The 22146-nt window shown below is 41.3% G+C and overlaps 1 protein-coding gene across 2 annotated transcripts in view; it reads left to right on the top strand.

Annotated features, from left to right (window-relative positions):
- COBLL1 (cordon-bleu WH2 repeat protein like 1) overlaps positions 1 to 22146 on the top strand; it is a 365721-nt gene that overhangs the window by 269364 nt on the left and 74211 nt on the right. For both annotated transcript variants that reach the window (XM_053698388.1, XM_053698389.1), the window contains one exon: positions 11791 to 11865. In XM_053698388.1, coding sequence (XP_053554363.1) covers positions 11791 to 11865 — 75 coding nt within the window. The remainder of the gene's footprint in view (positions 1 to 11790; positions 11866 to 22146) is intronic.

Here is a 22146-nt window from a genome sequence, read left to right as displayed (position 1 = left end):
AATATTTGCCTAACATATTATCTGTTCAAGAATGTAGTCTGCTGCTCAGGACCTCTAAGTCAGGTGTGCACGATGTAATTACAAATCCAATCAGTGTAAGTTTACATTCACCAAAAGGGTTAACAAGACACCCCTTCTGATTGGTTACACACCCTTATAAGGACCCTGACCAGCAGAGACCATTATCTCTGATGAAGCGCATGTGCCCATGCGCGAAACGCGTAAGATAGGAGCTTACCAAGTGTCTCATGATAAGCCTGCTCCTAAATAAAACTTCATTTCATCTACCTCAAAGACTCAGCCTTCCTTTTTCCTCTTTTGTACTTCTCCAGAGGTCCTGATACTCTTCTGGGGCCATAATCGAAGCTTTATCCTCATATTGTTGTTCCCTAAGGGCAGGTAGGGCCACAGCAGAGCTGTGGCAAGGTGCTAACAGGGTTTTTTACCGGTTTTAGACATTTATCAATCCGTTTTTTTCATTTGGGGGTTTATTGCTTCTTTACTTGTGGTGCAATCCTTCTACAGCTTAGTGGGTACACTGTTAAAATTTCAGAGAATTTGAAGCAATTTTAACCTATTCTGCAGTTTGTGTATGCCTTTTTTTTTTCTTTCATGTAATTAGCAAGAGTCCATGAGCTAGTGACGTATGGGATATACATTCCTACCAGGAGGGGCAAAGTTTCCCAAACCTCAAAATGCCTATAAATACACTCCTCACCACACCCACAATTCAGTTTTACAAACTTTGCCTCCTATGGAGGTGGTGAAGTAAGTTTGTGCTAGATTCTACGTTGATATGCGCTCCGCAGCAAGTTGGAGCCCGGTTTTCCTCTCAGCGTGCAGTGAATGTCAGAGGGATGTGAGGAGAGTATTGCCTATTTGAATGCAGTGATCTCCTTCTACGGGGTCTATTTCATAGGTTCTCTGTTATCGGTCGTAGAGATTCATCTCTTACCTCCCTTTTCAGATCGACGATATACTCTTATTTATATACCATTACCTCTGCTGATTTTCGTTTCAGTACTGGTTTGGCTTTCTACAAACATGTAGATGAGTGTCCTGGGGTAAGTAAATCTTATTTTCTGTGACACTCTAAGCTATGGTTGGGCACTTTATTTATAAAGTTCTAAATATATGTATTCAAACATTTATTTGCCTTGACTCAGAATGTTCAACATTCCTTATTTTCAGTTTCATATTTGGGATAATGCATTTGAATCAATCATTTTTTCTTACCTTAAAAATTTGACTTTTTTTCCCTGTGGGCTGTTTTGGCGCAAAAAATCTTTTCTGTTTCCGGCGTCATACGTGTCACCGGAAGTTGCGTCATTTTTTTACGTCCTTTTGCGCCAAAAATGTCGGCGTTCCGGATGTGGCGTCATTTTTGGCGCCAAAAAGCATTTAGGCGCCAAACAATGTGGGCTTATTATTTGGCGCCAAAAAATATGGGCGTCGCTTTTGTCTCCACATTATTTCAGTCTCATTTTTTTCTTTGCTTCTGGTTACTAGAAGTTTGTTTATTGGCATTTTTTTCCCATTCCTGAAACTGTCATTTAAGGAATTTGATCAATTTTGCTTTATATGTTGTTTTTTCTCTTACATATTGCAAGATGTCTCACGTTGCATCTGAGTCAGAAGATACTTCAGGAAAATCGCTGTCTAGTGCTGGAACTACCAAAGCTAAGTGTATCTGCTGTAAACTTTTGGTAGCTATTCCTCCGGCTGTTGTTTGTATTAATTGTCATGACAAACTTGTTAAAGCAGATAATATTTCCTTTAGTAATGTACCATTGCCTGTTGCAGTTCCCTCAACATCTAAGGTGCAGAATGTTCCTGATAACATAAGAGATTTTGTTTCTGAATCCATCAAGAAGGCTATGTCTGTTATTTCTCCTTCTAGTAAACATAAAAAATCTTTTAAAACTTCTCTCTCTACAGATGAATTTTTAAATGAACATTATCATTCTGATTCTGATGACTCTTCTGGTTCAGAGGATTCTGTCTCAGAGATTGATGCTGATAAATCTTCATATTTATTTAAAATGGAATTTATTCGTTCTTTACTTAAAGAAGTACTAATTGCTTTAGAAATAGAGGATTCTGGTCCTCTTGATACTAATTCTAAACGTTTAGATAAGGTATTTAAATCTCCTGTGGTTATTCCAGAAGTTTTTCCTGTTCCTAATGCTATTTCTGAAGTAATTTCCAGAGAATGGGATAAATTGGGTAATTCATTTACTCCTTCTAAACGTTTTAAGCAATTATATCCTGTGCCGTCTGACAGATTAGAATTTTGGGACAAAATCCCTAAAGTCGATGGGGCTATTTCTACCGTTGCTAAACGTACTACTATTCCTACGTCAAATGGTACTTCGTTTAAAGATCCTTTAGATAGGAAAATTGAATCCTTTCTAAGAAAAGCTTATCTGTGTTCAGGTAATCTTCTTAGACCTGCTATATCTTTGGCTGATGTTGCTGCAGCTTCAACTTTTTGGTTGGAGACTTTAGCACAACAAGTAAGAGATAATGATTCTCATAATATTATTATTCTTCTTCAGCATGCTAATAATTTTATCTGTGATGCCATTTTTGATATTATCAGAGTTGATGTCAGGTTTATGTCTCTAGCTATTTTAGCTAGAAGAGCTTTATGGCTTAAAACTTGGAATGCTGATATGGCTTCTAAATCAACTCTACTTTCCATTTCTTTCCAGGGTAACAAATTATTTGGTTCTCAGTTGGATTCCATTATCTCAACTGTTACTGGTGGGAAAGGAACTTTTTTACCACAGGATAAAAAATCTAAGGGTAAAAACAGGGCTAATAATCGTTTTCGTTCCTTTCGTTTCAACAAAGAACAAAAGCCTGATCCTTCATCCTCAGGAGCAGTTTCAGTTTGGAAACCATCTCCAGTCTGGAATAAATCCAAGCCTTCTAGAAAGGCAAAGCCTGCTTCTAAGTCCACATGAAGGTGCGGCCCTCATTCCAGCTCAGCTGGTAGGGGGCAGGTTACGTTTTTTCAAAGAAATTTGGATCAATTCTGTTCACAATCTTTGGATTCAGAACATTGTTTCAGAAGGGTACAGAATTGGTTTCAAGATGAGACCTCCTGCAAAGAGATTTTTTCTTTCCCGTGTCCCAGTAAATCCAGTGAAAGCTCAAGCATTTCTGAATTGTGTTTCAGATCTAGAGTTGGCTGGAGTAATTATGCCAGTTCCAGTTCTGGAACAGGGGATGGGGTTTTATTCAAATCTCTTCATTGTACCAAAGAAGGAGAATTCCTTCAGACCAGTTCTGGATCTAAAAATATTGAATCGTTATGTAAGGATACCAACGTTCAAAATGGTAACTGTAAGGACTATCTTGCCTTTTGTTCAGCAAGGGCATTTTATGTCCACAATAGATTTACAGGATGCATATCTGCATATTCCGATTCATCCAGATCATTATCAGTTCCTGAGATTCTCTTTTCTGGACAAGCATTACCAGTTTGTGGCTCTGCCGTTTGGCCTAGCTACAGCTCCAAGAATTTTTACAAAGGTTCTCGGTGCCCTTCTGTCTGTAATCAGAGAACAGGGTATTGTGGTATTTCCTTATTTGGACGATATCTTGGTACTTGCTCAGTCTTTACATTTAGCAGAATCTCATACGAATCGACTTGTGTTGTTTCTTCAAGATCATGGTTGGAGGATCAATTCACCAAAAAGTTCATTGATTCCTCAGACAAGGGTAACCTTTCTGAGTTTCCAGATAGATTCAGTGTCCATGACTCTGTCTTTAACAGACAAGAGACGTCTAAAATTGATTTCAGCTTGTCGAAACCTTCAGTCACAATCATTCCCTTCGGTAGCCTTATGCATGGAAATTCTAGGTCTTATGACTGCTGCATCGGACGCGATCCCCTTTGCTCGTTTTCACATGCGACCTCTTCAGCTCTGTATGCTGAATCAATGGTGCAAGGATTACACAAAGATATCTCAATTGATATCTTTAAAACCGATTGTACGACACTCTCTAACATGGTGGACAGATCACCATCGTTTAATTCAGGGGGCTTCTTTTGTGCTTCCGACCTGGACTGTAATTTCAACAGATGCAAGTCTCACAGGTTGGGGAGCTGTGTGGGGATCTCTGACGGCACAAGGAGTTTGGGAATCTCAGGAGGTGAGATTACCGATCAATATTTTGGAACTCCGTGCAATTTTCAGAGCTCTTCAGTCTTGGCCTCTTCTGAAGAGAGAATCGTTCATTTGTTTTCAGACAGACAATGTCACTACTGTGGCATACATCAATCATCAAGGAGGGACTCACAGTCCTCTGGCTATGAAAGAAGTATCTCGAATTCTGGTTTGGGCGGAATCCAGCTCCTGTCTAATCTCTGCGGTTCATATCCCGGGTATAGACAATTGGGAAGCGGATTATCTCAGTCGCCAAACGTTGCATCCGGGCGAATGGTCTCTTCACCCAGAGGTATTTCTTCAGATTGTTCAAATGTGGGAGCTTCCAGAAATAGATCTGATGGCGTCTCATCTAAACAAGAAACTTCCCAGGTATCTGTCCAGATCCCGGGATCCTCAGGCGGAAGCAGTGGATGCATTATCACTTCCTTGGAAGTATCATCCTGCTTATATCTTTCCGCCTCTAGTTCTTCTTCCAAGAGTAATCTCCAAGATTCTGAAGGAATGCTCGTTTGTTCTGCTGGTAGCTCCGGCATGGCCTCACAGGTTTTGGTATGCGGATCTTGTCCGGATGGCCTCTTGCCATCCGTGGACTCTTCCGCTACGACCAGACCTTCTGTCGCAAGATCCTTTTTTCCATCAGGATCTCAAATCCTTAAATTTAAAGGTATGGAGATTGAACGCTTGATTCTTGGTCAAAGAGGTTTCTCTGACTCTGTGATTAATACTATGTTACAGGCTCGTAAATCTGTATCCAGAGAGATATATTATAGAGTCTGGAAGACTTATATTTCTTGGTGTCTTTCTCATCATTTTTCTTGGCATTCTTTTAGAATTCCGAGAATTTTACAGTTTCTTCAGGATGGTTTAGATAAAGGTTTATCCGCAAGTTCTTTGAATGGACAAATCTCTGCTCTTTCTGTTCTTTTTCACAGAAAGATTGCTAATCTTCCTGATATTCTTTGTTTTGTACAAGCTTTGGTTCGTATAAAACCTGTCATTAAGTCAATTTCTCCTCCTTGGAGTTTGAATTTGGTTCTGGGGGTTCTTCAAGCTCCTCCGTTTGAACCTATGCATTCATTGGACATTAAATTACTTTCTTGGAAAGTTTTGTTCCTTTTGGCAATCTCTTCTGCCAGAAGAGTTTCTGAATTATCTGCTCTTTCTTGTGAGTCTCCTTTTCTGATTTTTCATCAGGATAAGGCAGTGTTGCAAACTTCTTTTGAATTTTTACCTAAAGTTGTGAATTCTAACAACATTAGTAGGGAAATTGTGGTTCCTTCATTATGTCCTAATCCTAAGAATTCTAAGGAGAAATCATTGCATTCTTTGGATGTTGTTAGAGCTTTGAAATACTATGTTGAAGCTACTAAGTCTTTCCGAAAGACTTCTAGTTTATTTGTTATCTTTTCTGGTTCTAGAAAAGGCCAGAAAGCTTCTGCCATTTCTTTGGCATCTTGGTTGAAATCTTTAATTCATCTTGCCTATGTTGAGTCGGGTAAATCTCCGCCTCAAAGGATTACAGCTCATTCTACTAGGTCAGTTTCTACTTCCTGGGTGTTTAGGAATGAAGCTTCGATTGATCAGATTTGCAAAGCAGCAACTTGGTCCTCTTTGCATACTTTTACTAAATTCTACCATTTTGATGTATTTTCTTCTTCTGAAGCAGTTTTTGGTAGAAAAGTACTTCAGGCAGCGGTTTCAGTTTGAATCTTCTGCTTATGTTTTTCATTAAACTTTATTTTGGGTGTGGATTATTTTCAGCAGGAATTGGCTGTCTTTATTTTATCCCTCCCTCTCTAGTGACTCTTGCGTGGAAAGATCCACATCTTGGGTAATCATTATCCCATACGTCACTAGCTCATGGACTCTTGCTAATTACATGAAAGAAAACATAATTTATGTAAGAACTTACCTGATAAATTCATTTCTTTCATATTAGCAAGAGTCCATGAGGCCCGCCCTTTTTTTGGGGTGGTTATGATTTTTGTATAAAGCACAATTATTCCAATTCCTTATTTTATATGCTTTCGCACTTTTTTATCACCCCACTTCTTGGCTATTCGTTAAACTGAATTGTGGGTGTGGTGAGGGGTGTATTTATAGGCATTTTGAGGTTTGGGAAACTTTGCCCCTCCTGGTAGGAATGTATATCCCATACGTCACTAGCTCATGGACTCTTGCTAATATGAAAGAAATGAATTTATCAGGTAAGTTCTTACATAAATTATGTTTTTTCCTCTTAAAGGCACAGTACCGTTTTTGCAAATTGTGTTTTTTTCATTAATTAAAGTGTTTTCCAAGCTTGCTTGCCTCATTACTAGCCTGTTAAACATGTCTGACATTGAGGAAACTCATTGCTCAATTTGTTTAGAAGCCATTGTGGAATCCCCTCTTAGAATGTGTCCCACTTGTACTGATATGTCTATAAATTGCAAACAGCATATTTTTACTTTTAAAAGTTTGGCATTAGATGATTCTCAGACAGAAGGAGATCAAGTTTTGGTATCTAGTTCTCCCCAAGTGTCACAACCAGTAACGCCCGCACAAGCGACGCCAAGTACTTCTAGTGCGTCTAATTCTTTCACCCTGCAAGATATGGCTTCAGTTATGAATACTACCCTCACAGAGGTTTTATCTAAGCTCTAAGGGAAGCGCAGTAGCTCTGGGTTAAGATCAAATGCTGTCTTCTGACGCTTTAGTAGCCGTATCCGATATTCCCTCACAATGTTCTGAGGTAGGGATGAGGGACTTGCTATCTGAGGGAGAGATTTCTGATTCAGGAAAGATGTTCCCTCAGACAGATTCAGATATGACGGCATTTAAATTTAAGCTAGAGCACCTCCGCTTATTGCTCAGGGAGGTTTTAGCGACTCTGGATTATTGTGACCCTATTGTAGTTCCAGAGAAATTGTTTAAAATGGACAAATATTTAGAGGTTCCTGTTTACACTGATGTTTTTCCGGTCAATAAGAGGATTTCGGACATTGTTACTAAGGAGTGGGATAGACCAGGTATTCCGTTCGCTCCCCCTCCTGTTTTTAAGAAAATGTTTCCCATATCTGACACCATAAAGGACTCATGACAGACGGTCCCTAAGGTGGAGGGAGCTATTTCTACTCTGGCTAAGCGTACAACTATACCTATTGAAGACAGTTGTGCTTTTATTGATCCTATGGATAAAAAATTATTGTTCATCAAGGTTTTCTTCTTCAACCTATAGCGTGCATTGTTCCTGTAACCACTGCAGCTGCCTTTTGGTTTGAAGCTCTAGAGGAGGCTCTTCAGATGGAGACCCCACTAGATGATATTCTGGACAGAATTAAGGCTCATAAGTTAGCTAATTCTTTTATTACAGACGCCGCTTTTCATCTTGCTAAGTTAGCGGCAAAGATTTCAGGTTTTGCCATTTTAGCGCATAGAGCGTTATGGCTTATGTCCTGGTCGGCTGATGTGTCATCTAAATCTAAGCTTTTGTCCATCCCTTTCAAAGGTAAGACCCTATTCGGGCCTGCACTGAAAGAGATCATTTCAGACATTACTGGAGGGAAGGGCCATGCCCTCCCTTAAGATAAGTCAAATAAGAAAAATACCAAACAAAATATTTGTTGTTCCTTTCGAAACTTCAAGAGTGGTCCCACTTCCTCTTCCTCTGCTGCAAAGCAAGAGGGAAACTTTGCTCAATCCAAGCCAACCTGGAGACCTAAACAGGCCAAAAAGCCTGCTGCTGCCACTAAGTCAGCATGAAGGGGTAGCCCCCGATCCGGGACCAGATCTAGTAGGAGGCAGACTCTCTCTCTTTGCTCAGGCCTGGGCAAGAGACGTTCAGGATTCCTGGGCAGTAGAAATTGTAACCCAGGGATACCTTCTAGATTTCAAGGATTCTCCTCCAAGGGGGAGGTTCCATCTTTCTCAATTGTCTGTAAACCAGACAAAAAGAGAGGCGTTCTTACGCTGTGTAGAAGACCTTTTAACCATGGGAGTGATCTGCCCAGTTCCAAAAGCAGAGCAGGGGCAGGGGTTCTACTCCAATCTGTTTGTGGTTCTCAAGATAGAGGGAACTTTCAGACCAATTCTAGAGCTCAAGATCCTAAACCAATTCCTAAGTGTCCCATCTTTCAAGATGGAGACCATTCGGACTATCTTACCATTGATCCAGGAGGGTCAATATATGACCACCGTGGCCTTAAAGGATGCGTATCTACACATTCCTATCCACAAAGATGATCACCAGTTCCTCAGGTTCTCCTTTCTGGACAAGCATTATCAGTTTGTGGCTCTTCCCTTCGGGTTGGCCACGGCGCCACGAATCTTCACAAAGGTGCTAGGGTTCCTTCTGGCGGTTCTAAGGCCGCGGGGCATAGCAGTGGCGCCTTATCTAGATGACATTCTAATTCAAGCGTCGACTTTCCAACTAGCCAAGTCTCACATGGACTTAGTGTTGGCTTTTCTAAGATCTCACGGGTGGAAGGTGAACGTAAAAAAGAGTTCCCCCCTCACAAGAGTTTCATTTCTAGGGACTCTGATAGATTCGGTGGACATGAAAATTTTTCTGACGGAGGTCAGGAAATCAAAGATTTTGTTCACCTGCCGAGCTCTTCATTCCATTCCTCGGCCGTCAGTGGCTCAGTGTATGGAGGTAATCGGTCTAATGGTAGCGGCAATGGACATAGTTCCGTTTGCTCGCTTGCATCACAGACCACTGCAACTATGCATGCTCAATCAGTGGAATGGGGATTATGCGGATTTATCTCCTCAGATACATCTGGATCAAGAGACCAGAGACTCTCTTCTTTGGTGGTTGTCACAGAATCATCTGTCCCAGAGAATGTGTTCCGCAGGCCAGATTGGGTTATAGTGACGACAGACGCCAGCCTTCTGGGCTGGGGTGCAGTCTGGAATTCCCTGAAAGCACAGGGTTTGTGGACTCGGGAGGAGGCTCTCCTACCGATAAATATTCTGGAATTAAGTGCGATATTCAATGCTCTCCAGGCATGGCCTCAGCTGGCTTCGGCCAGATTCATCAGGTTTCAGTCGGACAACATCACGACTGGCTTATATCAATCATCAGGGCGGAACAAAGTTCCTTAGCGATGATAGAAGTCTCAAGGATAATCCGATGGGCAGAGGCTCATTCTTGCCATCTGTCAGTGATCTATATCCCAGGAGTAGAGAACTGGGAGGCAGATTTTCGAAGTCGTCAGACTTTTCATCCGGGGGAGTGGGAACTCCATCCGGAGGTGTATGCTCAACTGGTTCGGCTATGGGGCACACCAGAATTGGATCTGATGGCGTCTCGTCAGAACACCAAACTTCCTCGTTACGGATCCAGGTCAAGGGATCCTCAGGCAGTACTGATCGATGCTCTAGCAGTGGCCCTGGCTTATGTGTTTCCACCATTTCCTCTCCTTCCTCGTTTGAATGCCAGAATCAAACAGGAGAGAGCTTTGGTGATCTTGATAGCTCCTGCGTGGCCACGCAGGACTTGGTATGCAGACCTGGTGGACATGTCATCTCTGCCACCATGGACTCTGCCACTGAGACAGGACCTTCTCATTCAAGGTCCATTCTAGCATCCAAATCTAATTTCTCTGCAACTGACTGCTTGGAGATTGAACGCTTGATTTTATCAAAGCGGGGTTTCTCTGAGTCAGTCATAGATACCTTGATTCAGGCTCGAAAGCCTGTTACCAGGAAAATCTATCATAAGATATGGCGTAAATATCTTTTTTGGTGCGAATCCAAAGGCTACACCTGGAGTAAAATCAGGATTTGTAGGATTTTGTCTTTTCTTCAAGAGGGATTGGAGAAAGGATTGTCAGCTAGTTCCCTAAAAGGACAGATATCTGCTCTGTCTATTCTGTTGCACAAGCGTCTGGCAGATGTTCCAGACGTTCGGACTTTTTGTCAGGCTTTAGCTAGAATTAAGCCTTTGTTTAAACCTGTTGCTCTGCCATGGAGTCTAAATTTAGTTCTGAAAGTTCTTCAGGGGGTTCCGTTTGAACCCATGCATTCCATAGATATTAAGCTTTTATCTTGGAAAGTTTTGTTCCTAGTTGCTATCTCTTCAGCTCGAAGAGTTTCTGAACTATCCGCATTACAATGTGATTCTCCTTATCTTGTTTTCCATGCTGATAAGGTGGTTTTGCGTACCAAGCCTGGGTTCCTACCTAAAGTTGTTACTAACAGGAATATCAATCAGGAAATTGTTGTTCCTTCTCTGTGTCCTAATCCTTCTTTTAAGAAGGAACGTCTGTTGCACAACTTGGATGTGGTCCGTGCTTTGAAATTTTATTTGCAGGCAACCAAAGATTTTCGTCAAACATCTTCTTTGTTTATTGTCTATTCTGGAAAGCGAAGGGGTCAAAAGGCTACGTTGACTTCTCTTTCCTTTTGGTTGAAAAGCATCATCCGTTTGGCTTATGAGAATGCTGGACAGCAGCCTCCTGAAAGGATTACAGCTCATTCTACTAGAGCGGTAGTTTCCACATGAGCTTTTAAAAATGATGCTTCTGTTGAACAGATTTGTAAGGCTGTGACTTGGTCTTCGCTCCATACCTTTTCAAAGTTTTACAAATGTAATACTTTTGCTTCTTCGGAGGCTATTTTTGGGAGAAAGGTTTTGCAAGCAGTGGTGCCTTCCGTTTAGGTTCCTGTTTTGTCCCTCCCTTCATCCGTGTCCTAAAGCTTTGGTATGGGTATCCCACAAGTAAGGATGAATCCGTGGACTCGGTACATCATGCAAAAGAAAACAAAATTTATGCTTACCTGAAATTTTTTATTAAAAACTTCAGTCACCTCTGCAACTTATAGTTTCTCCTATTTCTTCCTTGGCCTTTGGTCGAATAACTGGGGGGTGGAGTTAAGGGGGGAGCTATATAGACAGCTCTGCTGTGGTGCTCTCTTTGCCACTTCCTGTTAGGAAGGATAATATCCCACAAGTAAGGATGAATCCGTGGACTCTGTACATTGCAAAAGAAAGAAATTTATCAGGTAAGCATAAATTTTGTTTTCTTTTGCATGATGTACCGAGTCCACGGATTCATCCTTACTTGTGGGATACCAATACCAAAGCTTTAGGACACGGATGAAGGGAGTGCAGAATTATATAACATTATATTAGCCTTATCTTTATAAAACATAATATTCCCTTTGATTTTTTTTTTTTAAAAAATGACTGTTTTTCAGACCCGCTCTCTGTGCTCTTCTTAGCGTGTCTGTTTTTATAACAGCTGTGACTAGACAGCTGGCCCGATATATTATAAAGATAAGGCTGATATAATGTTATATAATTCTGCACTATGTGCAGAATTATATAACATTATTTTTGAGGTTTACTGACACTTTAATGCAGTTGTGATATTGTAAGTTTGACTTTTTGTGCGTGTTGGGTTAACGCTTGTGTGGTAATTTTTTACTTTCAACTTGTAATAGGCGTGGTACCCGATGCATGCAAAAGGCTCTGTAGTTAACGTGAGAGTGCAAAGTACCGCTCCACTCGTAATCTAGTCCTAAATGACTGATATTAATAAATAAAGCATTTTTTAGTTTTCATAGTTAGAATTTATTTTACAAGTAAAATCAGCTTTTTATGAATGCATTTTCATTTCAGCACATGTGTCTGAAGAAATTATTCAGGTGGACAATTCTACTGAAAATGAAAGCCCCAAAATGGTATCTCCAACAGGTACATAAGTTCTCTGAGCATATTTATAAATGACCTACAGTTCTTCCCTTAGTTTATCTATTCATGCAACTGCTGCTACAAATGAGCATAGGATTCAGGCAGAGACGTAGAAACCAAAGGGCCCAGGTGCAAGAATCTAAGAAGGGCACCCCCCACCCAAAAAAAAAATGTGAATTTGATACATATTTTTTTTTTTTTTACATTTAACACAGAAAAAAAAACGTGAATCAGATTACATGTCTGCAAAAGGAGGTACCCCGTGCCCACAGTCTGTGAGATGGTTTGACCCTCTGTTACTGTATATAGTGACATTGTTTAACCCAACAGTACTGTATATAGTGAGTTAGTGACACAGACAGTGTAATCTGTCGGCGAGATGACTGGCCTGACCCTACCTGCCCCAGTACTTTATAAAGTGACCACATTAGTCTCTGTGACATGGTCCAGCCCCCCCCATACTGTATACAGTATAGTGGTACTGTATAGTGACAATGTTTACCCCCACCCCCCACCCATGCTGTAGTAACAAGGTCTGTAATTTATAATAAAAGTATAATGCAAAGGTTTTTAACTACACATAGTGCAGGACACTGTTATATTCCACACAACCATTGGCTGCACACTCTAGTGACCTATTTATAACTGTCTCTAATTGTCCACAGCAGAGAAGTAAACCTAGGTTACAACATGGTAGCTCCCATAGTTTTATAGACACTAAAACATTACACTTATTTTGTCAATAAACAGCTAATACAACAGTCAATAAATAGCTAATACATCTACGTGCTATTCTCAGACTAATCTTTTCCTTGAATGCATCATTTTATCTAGCATTTATTAAGTGTTTAATGTCCCTTTAATGGTTACAAATGCACAATGTGAAACCTGTTTTATACCCACCCCTGTAAAGCACTGACACGTTTGACAAGTTTTACCCTTAAAGCTAGCTAATAAGAGAGGTTCCCTCAATCATTTAGGACCTTGCACATATCTATGAATTTACAAAAGGTAATTTTATTAAAACCTTCATATATGTGGTATTTGTATAGGTGCACACAAGGCACAATCTATGTATTTCTGTGATCTAATACACACTCACACCATCCTGCCTACTATCTCAATCAATACAAATAAGATGTGTGCTGCATCTACACTTTGTTTCTTCCTGACTCCAAATGCTTTGGCTTACATTGGAGATATAACTTTTTGCCCCCTTTAAAGGGACATGAAACACAAACATTTTATTTTATGATTCAGATGGGGCATAGAATTGTGATCAACTTTCCAAATTACTTCTATTATCTAATGTGCTTTATTCTCTTGGTATAATTTGTTGAAAAGCCTACCTAGGTAGGCTCATGAGCTGGGAGCTAGCTGCTGATTGGTGGCTGCACATACATATCTCTTATCATTGGATTACCGATGTGCTGCTACTCCTTCAATAAAGAATAACAAGATAATGAAGCAAATCTGATAATATAAGTACATTGGAAAGGTGTTTAAAATTATAGGCTGTAGCTGAATCATGAAAGAAATATTTTGGGGTTTCATGTCTCTAAAATTACAATTTACATGTCAGCAACAGAAGGAAGCTTCTTATTTATCTATTTTTTTATTTTCTTTCAAAAGACAATGGATTGATAATTAAATACATTTTAATTTCAGAATGGTTGCCTGCACATTTTACACTATATCCAAACAGTGTTTATCAGAGACCATTGTAAATCTTTCTTTAAAAGAAACATCTTACTATGTATTAAATGAAAGCCTGAGTTGTCTGAGGTTCTGCAGTATTCTGATATGCACACTAGAATTCTGTAATGTTCCCTGCATGTGGTTTTGCACAGTTGTGTATTGACACCTAGTGGAGCTAAACCGAACTGCAGACAACGTTTGGTTCCATTGGCTCCTCTCTGTGGCAAACCTGTGTATTTCTTTTAACAATTGTTAAACACATTCTTGACAGCTCAGCGTAGTACACTGTATTTATATCTGAAATAATATCCTGGTTTTACTTATTTAGTCCCACTAACTTTAATTGTTCAATTATTTTCCATTAGCAACAATTTACAAGAACATTGTGCATAATTTACAAGAACATTGTGCATATTTATTTTATTTATTTTGTTTATTTTGTATAACTGGCTTCAATTGAGTCTTGGCATGAAGTGAATTTAGTTGATTGTGATGTTTTTAAAAGGAAAATAATTGAGTAAATTATGCTGGAATTGAATACAATCTTGTTTACAAGTAAAATTAACAATTGCTTACAATATAATTTGTTATTGAGCTTTGTAATTGACATCCCATTGACTATACTTTACTATCATTGTGCTAAAGTATCTCAGGTGTTTCCCTGTCATGTTCATGTGAGACGAGCATTAATCTATCTATCTATTTATCTATCTATCTATCTATCATCTATCTATCTCTATCTATCTATTACAGATTTGTAACACATTTTTAACCATTTCACTACATGACTGTAAAGCTCTGACCTCCTCTGTTCTCTCTGGAAAAAATGAGATCTCACTTTTCATAAGAATTGGTTTCTGTTTATAAACACATTTAAAAATACTCAAAAAATCATCTTCTTGTAAAGTTGTAAATTGTTGCTTTGTATGACGTTTTGCTAAACATTAACATGTGTCTAGCATTTGATCTGTTATAATTCTGTAACATAATATTATTATTATTATTATTATTTCTGCCTTTTTTATTATTCTCTTTTCCACCTTAATGGGAGGAGAATTCACTGCTTCATTCATTACTTGTGGGAATTAAGAACCTGGCCACCAGGAGGAGGGAAAGACACCCCAGCCAAATGCTTAAATACCTCCCCCACTCCCCTCATCCCCCAGTCATTCTTTGCATTTCGTCACAGGAGGTTGGCAGAGAAGTGTCGGAAGATTCAAAGTAGTCTCTTATGGAGGGTAGTACTTTTCGCAAAATGGGACAGGAGTGAGAGCATGGGAGATGCAGGGAGAGTCTTTCTGCGAAACCATCCCGACTCAGAACAGCATCATTAGCTGAGTATCATCTCTCAAGTCCATGTCAGGGGCGATGCTACTACCCTGTCACACTTGAAGGGCCGTGTTCCTGTTCCACGGCGTTGATTCTGGTAAGATTGTTTCATATATATATATATATATATATATATATATATATATATATATATATATATATATATTTGATAACGCAAGAAGACAAGGTCACAGTGTGACTCCTTTTATCTTTATAGAATCTGGGATAATACCCTGGGAAGGGGGCAGTTGAACAGGGGGCATATTATTATGCATAATATTGTTTATTGTGTTTTTCTACTGCATTTGTGTGAGATGAGGCTGTGTCAGTGTGGAACACAGTTCATTATCGAGCGATTGAGGCAAGCTTTTATGGTGTGTCCTTTCGAGTGCAGGGGCAGTCCTGCATGGCACTCCATGTGACCGGGTGTGGCTTCTGCAACTTCCTCTTTCTTGACTTGCATTCAAAGGAGATGAAAGCTGTTTCTTGTAGTCCGGGTCATAGGAGGTGGTGAGTGCCCCGGCCATTCGGATGTAAAGGTGCCATTTATTTTGATCAGGTCCGTAATAAAAGCACAAGCTATGGAGGACTCTGAAATGTTAGAGGATACTCCCTCTTTATCCAAACCCATTAACTGTGTATATTGTGAGGAGGTTACAGTCGAACCGCCTACACAACTCTGTTCAACATGCTTTGACAATATTGCTATTTCCAAAAAGAATAAGGTATTTAGTACGAATGAGTTGTCCACCTCTGAGAGCTCCCCGCCCTGCGAGGTGCGTTTCCTGCAATCATCTCCGATTACAAAAGCAGTTCTACAGGGCCTTACTTATCCTCCTGCGGGAGGGGTCCTTTGGCCTCCAGACTTCGCCGATCAGTTACAGATGACGGTTTCTGCGGCCATTAATGCGATGCCTCGCCCTACTAAGTGCAAGCGGAAGGGGCGGAGTTCATGCTGCGGAAGATATTCCAACTCACAGGGTTTGTTTTTCGACCGGTGGCGGCGGTCGCTGCGGTGGCTGGTGCGGCTACCTACTGGTGTGACACGCTATCAGCTATGGTCGAGGTGGAGACTCCTCTCAATGAAATTCTAGCACAAATCAAGGCCTTAAGGGTGGCGCATTCATTCATTCATTTGTGATGCCAACATGCAGATTATTCGCCTGAATGCTAAGACATTGCACAGGGGTGGGTGCATTGCCTGGGCAGTGTACATTTTAACAATAGCATATGTTCACATTTTCAAAGTGAAAATTTTATAAGTGAGACAATAATTTTAGAATTATACAAGAAGTACACTCAATACTCACCACACTGCTGTTTACTAACTAACAAACTGCCTATTGACATCTGCTTTGGAATGCTGAGTTAACCTACTCTCTCTTCTGCTCTCAGGTATGTGAATTGAGCCCCTGCATCAAATCCTGCTACTTCTACCCTGCTTTTGTGTCATTTGTACTCCAAGTCTCTCTTTCTGGTATGTGAATTGAGCCCCTGCATCAAATCCTGCTACTTCTACCCTGCTTTTGTGTCATTTGTACTCCAAGTCTCTCTTTCTGGTATGTGTATATGTATATTGAGCACATGAATTTAGGTTGTTAAAATTAAGTCCTGCGTTCATTGTAATGTTGTTCCCAATGTCTTACTTCTAATGTTTAGCTAATTGCCATGTGATGTTCAATCCTTATCAATACTTACTATCATTCTAAAATTTATAGCTTGTCTTATGTCTTATGCCATAGTTTTAGCCTCCTCCAAATTTTATTGTCTGTTTACTTAACTCATTTTACCCTGACCAGACCAAACCAAAATTTAACATTCCAATTGGCCTTTCCAACTAAATTTAGTGGACTCAGCTGACTGCCCTGCCTGTATATATTCCACACTAGTCTGGGAGGTGCATTGCACAGGGGTGGGTGCATTACCTGGGCAGTGTACATTTTAACAATAGCATATGTTCACATTTTCAAAGTGAACATTTTATAAGTGAAGTAATAATTTTAGAATTATACAAGAATTGGGCAAGGGGCAAGACACAAGGCAAGTACTCTTGTAATACTGTGTTTTATGTATCTCATTGTATCCTTTTGAAAGTGCTGCTGTTACACTGTGTCTTATGTGTTTACTTGGTTCCCACTTTCATAATAATGCTCAATATCTTCATACTCCTTTTTGCTACCTCTTGTCTCTATAACAAACTACATTACTCAATTACTCATTCTCCCTCTCCACCTGCACTGTTCATTAGCCCATCTCTCTTAAACTCTCCTTACTTTCGTACTCATGAACTTTACCTATTCCTAAACACTCTCTCTCCCCCCTGCACTTCAGCCCATTATCATTATTGCAAATCTGCTTCTCATCTCATGTCACTCTCCCTCTTGCTCATACTAGCTGCTGGCGACATCTCCCCTAATCCTGGTCCCTCACAACCTCCTAGCCTTTCACATCCCTGTGTGCCTTTCAGTAGACTTCATAAACAAAACTATGGTAACCTTAACCACATTCCTCTTACATATAAAACCACCTCCCTCTTCACTTCTGCACTCTGGAACTCACGCTCTGTTTGCAACAAGCTCACTTCTATCCATGATCTCTTTATCTCCCACTCTCTTAACCTTATGGCTCTTACAGAAACCTGGCTCTCTGCTTCAGACACAGCATCCACTTCTGCACTGTCACATGGTTGTCTCCACTTCAGCCACACTCCTAGGTCTGGCAATAGACAAGGATGTGGTGTTGGTGTTTTACTTTCCTCTTGTTGCACCTTTCAACAAATACAGCCCTTCTCTTCACTCACATTTTCTTCATTTGATATGATTCGGTTATTCTCTCCCCTCTCTATACGCGTTGCAGTCATATACCGCCCCCTGGCTCCACAACTCAATTCTTAGATCACTTTGCTGCCTGGCTTCCTTATTTCCTTTCCTCAGACACCCCTGCCCTCATTCTTGGCGACTTTAACATCCCTCTTGACAATCCCACTGCCTCCTATGCAAAACAACTTCTTCAACTCACTTCCTCTTCCGGCTTGTAAAAATGGACTGACTCTCCCACTCACAAAGATGGTCATTCCCTTGACCTGATTTTCACCTATCTCAAATTTAACAAACTCCCCTTTTCCTCTCTCTGACCACCATCTCCTAACTTGCAACATCACTTCCCTACCTACAACTCCCCCTCCCTCTACCCCTCACACCAAACTTCACAGAAGCACTAAGTCACTTGATCTGCAACAGCTCCCTAGCTCTCTCAAACCTCTCCTCTCATCCATCACCTCCTTTTCCTGCCCTGACCAATCTATCTGCCACTATAAATCCACCCTTACATCGGTCATTGACAATCTGGCCCCTCCAACTATAGCTCTGAAACCACACTCTCATCCTCAGCCCTGGCATACTCTTCTGACACGGCACCTACGCAGATGTTCCCGTACTGCTGAGCGACACTGGAGGATATCTCGGAGTTCAGCTGACTTTCTTCACTACAAGTTCATCCTGAACTCCTACTACTCTGCCCTTAATCGCTATAAGCAACAATACTTCTCTAATATCATCTCTACTCTTTCCTCTAACCCAAAACATCGGTTCTCCACGTTAAATACTCTTCTCCGACCACCCCCACCTCCTAATACAACCTCTCTCTCAGCTCAAGATTTTGCCAGCCACTTCAAAAACAAAATTGACTCCATCAGAAGTGAAATCAGCTCTCAACATACTACCAATCTCCCACCCTCTCAAAAGCTCACAATCATCCAAAACCCAAATATAAAAAAATACAGCTCTTTTGCCCCTGTTAACGAGGATGACGTTTCTGCCCTTATACTGTCCTCCCACCTCACTACCTGTCCCCTCAACCCCATCCCCTCACAGCTACTGCCCTCCCTCTCTTCTACCCTCACCCCCATACTCACACACATTTTCAACCTCTCCCTCAGCACTGGTATATTTCCCTCATCTCTAAAACATGCACTGGTCACACCTATCTTAAAAAAACCTTCCCTCGATCCAACCTCCCCATCCAACTACTGCCCTATTTCCCTACTCCCTCTTGCCTCAAAGCTCCTAGAAAAGCTAGTATACACACATCTATCCCATTTCCTTACACTAAACTCTCTTCTTGACCCACTGCAATCTGGATTTCGTCCCCATCACTCTACAGAGACAGTAATTGTCAATGTTACCAACGACCTACTTACAGCAATATCCAAAGGCCACTTCTCTCTGCTTATCCTCCTTGACCTGTCTGCAGCCTTTGACACTGTTGACCACCCTCTTCTGCTCCAAACCCTCCAATACTTCGGCATCTGCGACACAGCTGTTTCGTGGTCCTCTTCCTATCTAACTAACCGTACCATTAGTGTAGCCTTCTCCGGAGCATCCTCTGCCCCGTTACCACTTTTTGTTGGGGTACCTCAAGGCTCTGTCCTCGGTCCCCTTCTTATTTCAATCTACACGTCCTCATTAGGTTCCTTAATAAAGTCCCATGGTTTCAATATCATTTGTATGCCGATGACACCCAAATCTACCTCTCTGCACCAGACCTACCTCCTTCCTTACTAACCCATGTCACTAACTGTCTTTCTCATATCTCATCTTGGATGTCCTCTCACTACCTTAAGCTAAATCTTTCCAAAACTGAACTCCTTATTTTTCCCCCTTCTTCCAATGTCTCCACCCTCAAAATTTCTATAACTGTTGATAATTCCATCATTACTCCTACCCCGCATGCCCGTTGTCTTGGGGTCACACTTGACTCAGATCTTTCCTTCACTCCTTACATTCAGTCCTTGGCTAAAGCCTGCCGCTTCCACCTTAAAAACATCGCTAAAATTAGACATTTCCTTACACAAGATACAACTAAGATTTTAATCCACTCTCATCCTTTCCCGCCTCGACTACTGCAACTCCATCCTCTCTGGTCTACCTAGCTGCCGCATAGCTCCTTTACAATCCATTATGAATGCCTCTACCAGGCTCATCTTCCTTACTCGTCGATCTTCATCTGCTGCACCTCTCTGCCAATACCTTCACTGGCTTCCACTTGCCTCTAGGATTAAACACAAAATCCTCACTCTGACATACAAAGCTCTCAACTGCACTGCTCCTCCTACATTTCAGAACTTGTCTCCAGATACTCCCCCTCCTGTCCCCTTCGATCAGCTCAGGATCTCCTCCTCTCTCTTGTTACTTCCTCACATTCCTGTCTACAGGACTCTCCAGACTGGCCCCCATCTTGTGGAACTCCCTGCCTCGCTCCACAAGACTCTCCCCTAGTTTTTTTTATTTTTTATATTTCTTTATTTATTTAAAAACCCCAATGGGTACATCACAACAAGAAGTAAAGTACATGGAAAGGCAGCAATTCAAAATGAAGATACATGTAGGTCAGGTATATCCCTGAAGTGACAGGCACCCATACGGGCGTTTTTTAAACCTTTTTTTTTTTCTGAATAAATCGGGGAAAAAGAAGGAAGGGGGGGGAGAGGGGGAAAAAGAAGGAAGGGGGGGGAGAGGGGGAAAAAGAAGGGGGGGAGGGGAAAAAAGGAGGGGGGGTGGGGTGTTAAGGTGGGGAAAATGGGGAGGGGAAGGGGAGGAAAGGAGGGGAAGGGGTGGGGGGGAGGGGAAGGAAGGGAGTTGTTTTGTTGCACCCAAACAACATTATGGGGGGGGGGGGGTAAAAGCACGGTACTCTCGTGCATAACTGAGTGAGCTTACATCTAAATAAACAAAAACCTAAATCAGATGACATAATGTAATGTAACATAACATAGCAGGGTTTGAATCCCATGGTTGTGAAAAGAAATCATACCTGGTTTCTTTAGATAGGAGACACCAGGTCCGCCCAATGTGGAGCACCGAGTGTTACTGTACGTGAATAGGTCCACTAGAATAGGTCCCCTAGTGTGAGCGAGTGTAAGATAAAGAAGAAGAGAACGGCAGGGCAGGAAGGAATAGACACTGGGCTCAATTGTCAGTTGAATCCCTGACAGGCCAGTTTCCCCTCAGCCTCTCCGTCATGAGGTATGTACTGTTGAGAAAAGATGTCAGTATTTGTGTGTACACGTTACTGGACAGGGAGAGTAGATATGGCTGCCACTTTGTGCAGAAGGCTTTAATTTGTTGCTCTAGGTCTCCCCTAACGTCTGCCTGTTCTATCAACAGTTGTGCATGTATGGAGGTAACAAATTGGGTCACATGTGATGGTTTTTCCATAATCCAATGCTTTAGGATCAGTTTCCTGGCTATCAATATTGCAGTGTTCAAGAAGCGATCGTGGGGGGTGCTCTTTGTGTGTCCCCTAAGGAAAAAGGCATCCTCAAGTGTAAGAACTATCGTTGTGCCATAAATCTTTGAAATCCAGTGCTGGATCTTACCCCAGTATTGGGCTATTTTGGGACAGCTCCAGAACAGATGCTTAACATCTGGCCTGGGTGAGGAGCATTTGAGACAGGTATCCGATGCACCCGGAACCCATTTAGCTCGCAAGTGAGTAGTTATGTAACTGAGGTGTATGAATCTTAGATGCATCTCCCTATGTGACATTGCAAGGGTACTTCTAGCTGCTAGTTTAAAACTGTATGAGATCATACTTTCGCTGACATCAATGTCAGCATTTCACTTCCATTTGTCACTTAGGTGTTGCAGTGTTTCAGTGGATTTGCTTTCTAAGATTAAGCCATAGATGTGTGCGATAGAATGTGACCCCTGTTTAGTCAGTGAGCAACTGGTATCTATTGGAGTGGAGTTTCTACCATTGAGCCCTTCTGATTGCAACTTGTGTACGTAGTGATTGGCTTGGAGATATGCAAACATGCTATGTCTGGGAAGGGTGAATTTGTCCTGTAGTTGCGCCAACGGGAATGCTTTGTTCGTAAGGGGATCTATCAACTGTGAGATTGCCGTTAAGCCTCTCTCCTCCCATAAGGCAAAGATTCGAGTGGTCATGCCTGGCAAGAAAGTGGGGTTGCCCTACAGTGGGAGGTATCTAGTACTTTCAGCGGTAAGTTTCCACCACCTACATAGTTTCTTCCAGGCTCTAAGCGGGTCTTTGAACAAAATACTATCTCTAATATGGTCAGATAGGGTGTGTAGAGGGGCATGTGGTAGGAATGATAGATGAAGTGGGTGCGCTAAGGATTTCTCGAGGTGTTCATCATTAAAAACTGATGTACGTGCAAGTCAGTCAAAAACTAGCTTTGCCAGCGTGGCCCAGCTGTACCACTCAACATTCGGAAGTTTCAGTCCCCCCCTGTCG

The sequence above is a fragment of the Bombina bombina genome, chromosome 1 (assembly GCF_027579735.1).
Source record: "Bombina bombina isolate aBomBom1 chromosome 1, aBomBom1.pri, whole genome shotgun sequence".
Taxonomy (NCBI): Eukaryota; Metazoa; Chordata; class Amphibia; order Anura; family Bombinatoridae; genus Bombina; species Bombina bombina.
The sequence above is the reverse complement of the archived record's forward strand: the minus strand, read 5'-3'. Positions and strand labels throughout refer to the sequence as shown.